The sequence below is a fragment of the Rana temporaria genome, chromosome 2 (assembly GCF_905171775.1).
Source record: "Rana temporaria chromosome 2, aRanTem1.1, whole genome shotgun sequence".
Lineage (NCBI taxonomy): Eukaryota > Metazoa > Chordata > Amphibia > Anura > Ranidae > Rana > Rana temporaria.
The window spans coordinates 157052398-157060887 of NC_053490.1; the positions used below are offsets into that span (position 1 = coordinate 157052398).

Below are 8490 nucleotides of genomic sequence, written 5' to 3' on the forward strand. Positions count from 1 at the left end.
ATGCATTTTGCCCCATTGACAGTGGGTGGAATGAAACTCTTTAGAGGGCATGGTCTGAGTGAAGTCAGGGTGGAGCCAGGCTAAAGCCGCTTCAGTGCTGCTGTCCTTCATTTTATTCACATTTGTTTTGTAGCACCCCAATTAAAAAAATACAAAAAAGCCTACTGTATATTTGTTCCACCGCACTATATACCAGAAAATGAGTTTTAGTGCATATGTTGTACATAAAACAGACAAATCGGTAGCCACCACCCTCACAACCTGGCACAAACTTGCAGGAAAACACGGTCTTGCCTCTATTCCCGGCCCCCTCACACCAATTTTCAACAACCCAGACTTCTACCCAGGTCTTAATAGACAGGAGGCCCCTAACCTCTTAGCCAGGCACTGTCTGACCGGCCCCACAATCAAAACATTTGAGACATTACTAAAAGAACAGAATAAACCACTCCCTGGCTTCTGGTTTTACCTCCAGCTAAGAGACTTTCTGGTAAACACCAAATTCCGCCCCTCATTCTACAGACCTATGACAAACCTTGAAAAAATATGCTTCAAAGGATCGCAGGTGACCCATACCACCTCCCTAGCTTACTCTTGGCTAATCCAGCCACTAACCAACGAAATTAATAAACATAAAATAAGATGGGAGGGTGACCTGGGTATTCAGATAGAAGATTCACATTGGGAAAAAGCATGCATTATGGCGCACAAATGCTCCCTGAGCACTAAATACCAGGAAATCTCTTATAAGATCCTCACCCAATGGTACATCACACCTCAAAAGGCTAAAAAATGGTTCCAAACAGCATCCAATACATGCTGGAGATGTGAGAGAGACGTTGGCACCTTCCTACACATCTGGTGGGACTGTCCACGAATTCTTGACTACTGGAGGGGGGTGATTGAGTGGATCAGACACATCACAGAGACCTCTATAACTCTTGACGCAGCCGCTTGCCTGCTCCACATTAATCCCATGACGATCAGTAAATACAAGAAAACACTCACCAGACACCTATTAAATGCAGCCAAAACCCTCATTCCCCTACACTGGAAAACTAAACACACCCCGACAGTCAAGGACTGGCTAAACAGGGTTGCATTCAAATATAAAATGGAAGAAATACTGGCAATGAAAAAAAAAAACAGTGACAGTTTTAATGCCCTCTGGCAACCATGGTTATATATCAGACAGGAGGCTCATATCTTATGCATTAACTTTCTTTATTTAATGCCCATAGCAGACACTTTAAAACTTTTCTATAAACTTTTAATGTAAAAAAAAAAAAAAAAAAAAAAATTTCAGTCAGTAAGACTACGACTCCCAGCAGTCCTTGTAATCCGTAGCCACGCCCAGGTCGGTGACCTCTATATAACAGACTGCCCGACTAAGATCCTCTCTTTCTTTCTGCTCATAGAAAAAGATAAGTACTCACGGCAAATTTTCTTATATATTTTATTATTATAAGTGTATTTACTTCAGTATATATATATATATATATATATATATATTTAGATTGTACTTAATCGTCTGATTAGTGTTAATAGGTAGTCACTTCTTAGCTGTTAGTGATTTATTTATATATGTTTATAATGGTGCTGTATTACTCATAACAGGTATATATGTAATCATATTAGGTATATAGGTTACCTATTTCATTTTGTACCAAACGTTTTTCCCCTTTTTTATTTCACTGACCTGTACCTTTGCCCAGTTTTTCCCCTGGGCTGCTGTACAGTACCTGTACCGCCGAGCGCCGCTCTTTTTAAAGTATTTTTTCCCTCTTTTTCCCTCAGAGGTGCTGGTGCGTCTGTTTACCTCACAGAGGCACATATTCTCCTTCCCTCCCCGTCTTTCCCGCGCACCGCGGGGGGGAGAGATTCGTCTCCCCCTCCTTCTCTCCTCAGACAAGCTTGTATGCTCTCTCAGAGCTGGAGGAGGGAGGGGCGACCAATCAGAGGAGAGTCACAGGACATGTGACTCTCTCTCTGCTCAGGCAGAAGGTGTAGGTTTTCTCCTCACGCTGCAAAGTCAGTCCCTGCACTGACGGCAGTGAGGAGAGAGCCTGGTATTGTAATTTAACCCCTGCCTGCCTTAGCAAGAATTATTTTCTCTTTGCCTTACTCCTGGCAGCGTGGATTAACCCCTACCTGCCTTTAAGCAACACTACCCATATTGCCTTACTGTTTGTGTCTATAGCCTAATTTTAAGAGCTATCCTTACTAAATATATAGCTATACAGAGCGGCAGCATGTCTGACCTCCCTGCCCCTACGGATCCTATGGAGGATAACACCAATAGGGACACAGCCCCAGCCCTGAATGCTGCCCAGATTCAGGAGCTAATTAATAAATCCATCCTGGCTGCCCTGTCCTCTGCTGCCTCCTCCAGGGTATATATACCCATGGCCCCACAGTTACCGACGCCGCAAGGCGACGAACCACCGCCCAAAAAAGGCAAAGCCTCTCAGAAGAGGAAGCACACCCTGGCGGTGATTGACTCCCCGGCAGGGGAAGGAAATAATATGCCTCAGGTAAACCCTAACACGGCTTACCAACCCCAGCATCAGACGCACTCAAATAGACCCCTGGACCCCAGGGAGTTACAATTTAAAGGGACTAAGGCCGCAAGAAGGGCCAAACCGGACTCATACATTGACTCTCCACAAGAGGATTCTGATGACCCCTTAGAGGGATCGGATGAGTCAGAGCCGGATTCATATGAGGACGATGCTGGGGAGACGGCGCTCACTACAGCTGCCAACCCTGCCACGCAGGGAGATATTCTCCTAGACTCCCTAGGAGAACCGTTCTTTGATCCAAACGCTATTAGTCACCCGCGTTCTGGAGAATGGACCCCTCTACCAGAGGTGAACCAATACATAGAATTATGGGCTAGAAAATCCCTTGACAGGGTTAGTCGCAACAAACTTAGGGCTGAATGCCCTAGACCCCTTATACCCAATAAAGTGGTGGCTACCCCTGAGATAGACCCCATTTTAACCAAATATCTAATGAAATCTGGCAAATTCCAGAGAAAAGGGGTAGAACGATCATTCCGATCCATTCAAGATCGTGTTCTAGACATGATGGGGCCCCTGACCAAGATCCTCAATCTTTCGGAACAGGCGGCAGCATCCGGGCAACCGGTCGACCTACAACAGCTGAGAGGCTGGGCGCAAAGAGCAATATGCCTGGCTGGCACTGCCAATACGGCATGCTCGATTGAAAGACGCCGATCTATACTGATGCGTCTGGACCCCCAGTTAGCCCACCTGGCGGAGTCAGAACCCGGACCGTCTGCGGACGGCATGTTATTTGGAGACTCTTTATTGAAAGACGTCAATAAATTTGTGGGCCTTTTTACGAGCCTGGACAAGGCTCAAAATTCCTTGAGGAAAGCTGGGACCCCCAAGGTTTTTAACAGGGCCGGCAGAAACAGAGGCCGATCTGCCGGCCGTGCCCCTTCCTACAGGCCACAAAATAGAGCCCCAGTACAATACCAGTACCCGCAGGCTCAATCCTACGCCGCTCCAGTGGCACAACCTGCCCCCTTCTTTCCACCACGAGGCAGACCATGGCGAGGACGAGGGGGACGAGGTTACCCACGATCCCGACCTCCCACCGGTGAGTATGATGCACACACCTCTCAGGCACATTCCTGTGGGGGGACGTCTCAGGTATTTTATCCACGCCTGGTCTGCGATTACGGCAGACGCGTGGATATTACACACTGTAGCGGGGTTCACTGTGGACATCGTAACATCTCCTCCACTCAATGTTATACCGCCACCCATCCGCTTCGCAAACCAGAACGTTGCTCTAATAGACAACGAACTGCGAGATTTACTGGCCAAACAGGCTATCATAGAAGTAGACCATTGCTCCCCAGGGTTCATCAGCAATATATTTTTAGTGCACAAGAAAGACGGCGGTTATCGCCCAGTGATCAACCTCAGGGAGTTGAACCAATATGTCGTATACCGACATTTCAAAATGGAAGGTATACACTTCCTCCGAGACCTCCTACACCCAGGGGACTGGCTCGTGAAAGTAGATTTGAAAGATGCCTACCTTACGGTCCCCATACATCCAGAATCACAACACCTCCTACGGTTCCTATGGAGGGGCAAGATGTGGCAATTCACTTGCCTTCCATTCGGACTAGCGTCCGCCCCATGGTGTTTCACCAAACTGCTGAAACCGGTGGTGGCGGCACTGAGGAGCAGGGGGGTTCGTCTGGTCATCTACTTAGACGACATCCTCATTCTAGCCTTCTCAGAGACCCAGGCCCATCTTCACATGTCATGGACTGTGTCATTGTTACAACAACTGGGTTTCATTGTCAACCAGGACAAATCAATATTGATTCCTGCTCAGCAGATGGAATTTTTGGGTTTTACGGTGGACACCATCCAATCTACCCTCAGCCTCCCCAGCCCCAAACTCGCTCTGATCCGCAAGGAGATCCGGACTACACTGCGGAAGGGTTGCCTATCCCTCCGCACGCTAGCGCGTCTTGTGGGCCTCTTAGCAGCTTCCATCCAAGCTATTTTCCCGGCCCCATTACACTACAGAGCCCTCCAGAGGCTCAAAATCATGCACCTGAGACAAGGTCTCAGGTACACCGACGAGGTTCCCCTATGTCGGGACACGATCGAGGAGTTGAAATGGTGGCTTCGCCATGCCGTAGAATGGAACGGCAGGACCATCTTCAATCCCTACCCGGATGTGGTCATAGAATCGGACGCCAGCCGCAGGGGCTGGGGCGCCAGATGCGGCAGGGCATCCACCGGAGGGACTTGGTCAGTAGAGGAAACCAAGCTCCATATCAACGCCCTAGAACTCCTGGCAGCTCTATTCGCTCTCAGGAGTTTTATGCCTCGTACCTCTACGTGTTGTATTCTATTCCGCATGGACAACGTGGCGGCGGTCCAGTACGTCAACCGCCTGGGGGGTACCAAATCCAAGGTCTTAGCGACCATCGCGAAAGACTTCTGGCACTATTGCTTAGCCCACAATATAACCCCTGTCGCGGAATACATTCCGTGCGTGTCCAACTCAGTGGCCGACTGGAATTCTCGGTACTTGCGAGATTCCAGCGACTGGCAGTTGGATCGTTCAGTATTTCTCCATCTACAACAGATCTGGGGTCCACTATACATAGACCTGTTCGCCTCACGCCTCAATCATCAGCTGCCCCGCTTCTTCAGCTGGAGGCCGGACCCAGAGGCCTATGCGGTCGACGCGCTGCACCAACCTTGGCCGGAGGGCACCCATTACGCATTCCCTCCCTTCCAGTTGATCCCCAGACTCCTCATTCGGATTGCCACCCTGGAGGCAACTGTGGTGTTGATCACACCGTGGTGGCCGACCCAACCGTGGTTTCCCCTCCTGTTGGGGATGACCGCGGATCGTCCCAGGCTCCTGCCTCACTTTCCCCACCTTCTCACCAATCCGAACGGGGAACTACACCCCCTAATTTTAGAAGACAACCTACCACTCTTGGCGTGGCTGGTTTCGGGATCGCGGACGCTGACAACGTCCTTTCACAGTCAGCTCAGGACCTCCTCGCCCTGGCCTGGGCCCCCGGGACTCGATCGGCATATCGATCAGCATGGGGGCTCTGGGTGCGTTGGTGTGATCGACGGCAGGTCGATCCTGTATGAGCCCCTGTATCTTTAGTGGTGAATTATTTGGCAGATTCCTTTGAATCTGGCAAATCGTTCAGCTCCATAAATGTTTACCGGTCAGCTATTTCGGCATACCACTGCCCTGTGGATTCCCTACCGATCGGCAAACACCCGTTAGTCTGTCGACTCATGAGAGGCATAAGATTCCAACGTCCCCCACGGCCTAGATACCAAGCAACCTGGGATGTTTCCAAGGTGCTGGATATGTTCGCCAGGTGGGAGGATAATTCGGATCTTCCTTTAAGACTCCTTTCCATTAAACTGACAGTCCTCCTCTGCCTAGTGTCCATTAAAAGGGTATCCGATGTTAAGGCCTTGGATATCTCTAGACGACAATTTTCACCGCAAGGAGTCAAGTTTTCTGTAGTGCGCAGGACTAAGACCGGTATTCAATCGGTCTTCTACCCGTTTTTTCCTGCTCATCCACTCCTCTGCGTGGTTCGCTGCCTACAGGCATATGAACTACAGACCGCTAGCTTGCGTTCCCCGGGTTTGTCACAACTCCTGGTGTCTTATGTCAAGCCACACTTTCCAGTATCGTCGGCCACGCTGGCACGCTGGGTACGTATGGCCATGGACATGGCTGGTATTGATGTGTCCCTCTTCGGAGCCCACTCCGCCAGAGGGGCCATGGCCACCAAAGTAGTCACGTCAGGGGGCTCCCTCTCCGATCTTCTAGTGGCGGCAGATTGGTCTTCAGAGACTACCTTCCGTCATTTTTACTTTAGACCGCAAGAGCATGTATCCATGGCAGTTTTACCCTAATATTGTATGTGCAATGTATTCTGTCAGGATATGCATATTATGTCTGCAGGATTAGATGTTAAGCTTTAAACTTGCATAAGATATGAGCCTCCTGTCTGATATATAAATCTAGATTTTCCTAGCTTGTGACGGAAAATATAAGTTATATGAAGACAGGAGGCGAGTATCTTCCCTCCCGTCCCACCCTATTATGTATATCTCTGATTTCTTCACAGGTTACTGAATATCGTACCTGGGTAATACTCCGGATTGGGATACTTGAAAGTTCTACTGTCTTCTTACCCCTGTTGGGACGGAACGCCTATTGAACCCTCGTTGGGTTAAAATTTCTCCGAGACCCCCGTTGGGACTCGACGAACGACTCTGATCCAAGTTATGGATTCCTCGGACCCCGGCCGGACGGATACAGTTCAAGACGACGACATCCGACGGGCAAGATCTTCGCAGCAAGAAAGAGGAGGATCTTAGTCGGGCAGTCTGTTATATAGAGGTCACCGACCTGGGCGTGGCTACGGATTACAAGGACTGCTGGGAGTCGTAGTCTTACTGACTGAAATTTTTTTTTTTTTTTACATTAAAAGTTTATAGAAAAGTTTTAAAGTGTCTGCTAGGGGCATTAAATAAAGAAAGTTAATGCATAAGATACTCGCCTCCTGTCTTCATATAACTTATATTTTCCGTCACAAGCTAGGAAAATCTAGATTTATTGTTCACACTATCTGCTGAATTCCAAACTCTAAGCTCATGACGAGCTAAGACTCCATAATCCTCCAGTGCTCTATGTATTGTATAATGTTGATGTATAACTAGTTCATTACAGCTACTCCTGGAAACGTATGACTTCTCCTTCCTTTTTCACATTCCTGGCCTATCATCCGCCCCCTCCCCCCCCCTTCTCCTCTCCTTCACTCCTCCCCCCATGTCCCTCCCTCTCACCTGACCTTTTCGGTCTCTCCTCTCTCCCCAATTCCTCTTATTTCCATAGCTACTATTTCAGTAACTAGACTTCACATCCTGACCTCTAGTAAATATTCGCTACTTATGATATTAAATGTACTACCCTCTGACATTGATAAAATCTTTTACTACTCTGTATAACTCTTATAAATGCATTATATTGTAAAAGAAATGTCATCTGTATACTTTGTTTAATCCTTCAATAAATATCTTGATTGTGAAAAAAAAAAAAAAAACAGACAAATCACAAAATAAAATATGAAATAAAGTGAAAAAGAATTACAGCGCTGCTAACAAATAATCTCAAAGAAACCACACAAAAAATAACGAAATAATACAGCAGCAATCAAAAAACGGTGAACTAAACCAAATGATAAATGAATAAATACTGATGCGCTCGTATTAACTCATGTGCAATGTGAATCGTACATATACAATCAAGCAAAAAACCTGGTGAGAAAACTCTTAATATATGTGAGTAGATCATTAAAAAAGTCCTGATGATTGAATCAGTCAGTCTGCAGTGCTCCTTCCCTAATTGCCAAGCTCTCACTTCAATGTGATCAGGTTACAACAACCTCCAGCAGTCGATCATATGTTTACAGTTTCATTCAGTCACATGCAAAAGAGGAGGAAAGGAAACATAGCGCAATATTGTACCATATAGATGTGGATAAAGGTTGCACTTAGTGCACTCACGTATCCTCGCTTATAATAGAATAGGGTATGTTGCCGCTCCTCACTCGGGATAGACATCCCATGGTCCGTCACTGTAGGCTCCTCCCCCACATGTATCGTCACGTGACTTAGTGACGAGAATATATGGACTAAAATGTAATAACCCCAAGACCAGAGGACAGCTTGTTTTTAACCGCTTGCCAACCAGCTGTTGTCATTATACTGCAGCAGGTCGACATGATCCTGCGAGCCGTCGCAGCTGTACTTTGGCTCCTTTAAATGGGATAGTATCGGGAGGCGCGCACGCTGCACCGGAGCCAGATCAGGGATGTGTGACATCCCATTTTTGTGAGGAGGAGATGCAGATTGTGAGTTCCTACTAGCTAGGAACACCAAT

General features: G+C 47.5%; 1 protein-coding gene across 1 annotated transcript; it reads left to right on the plus strand.

Annotated features, from left to right (window-relative positions):
- Window positions 1-1511: 1511 nt before the first annotated feature.
- Window positions 1512-6978, plus strand: LOC120929667. Its single transcript, XM_040341342.1, has 2 exons — window positions 1512-3627; window positions 6674-6978. The coding sequence occupies exons 1-2, from the start codon at window positions 2253-2255 to the stop codon at window positions 6679-6681; spliced, it is 1383 nt and encodes a 460-aa protein (XP_040197276.1). The 5' UTR covers window positions 1512-2252; the 3' UTR covers window positions 6682-6978.
- The last annotated feature ends 1512 nt before the right edge of the window (window positions 6979-8490 follow it).

What these genes read in the sequence shown, in the direction of transcription:
- LOC120929667 (XM_040341342.1), top strand. Translation starts at nt 2,253, where the DNA reads ATGTCTGACCTCCCTGCCCCTACGGATCCTATGGAGGATAACACCAAT.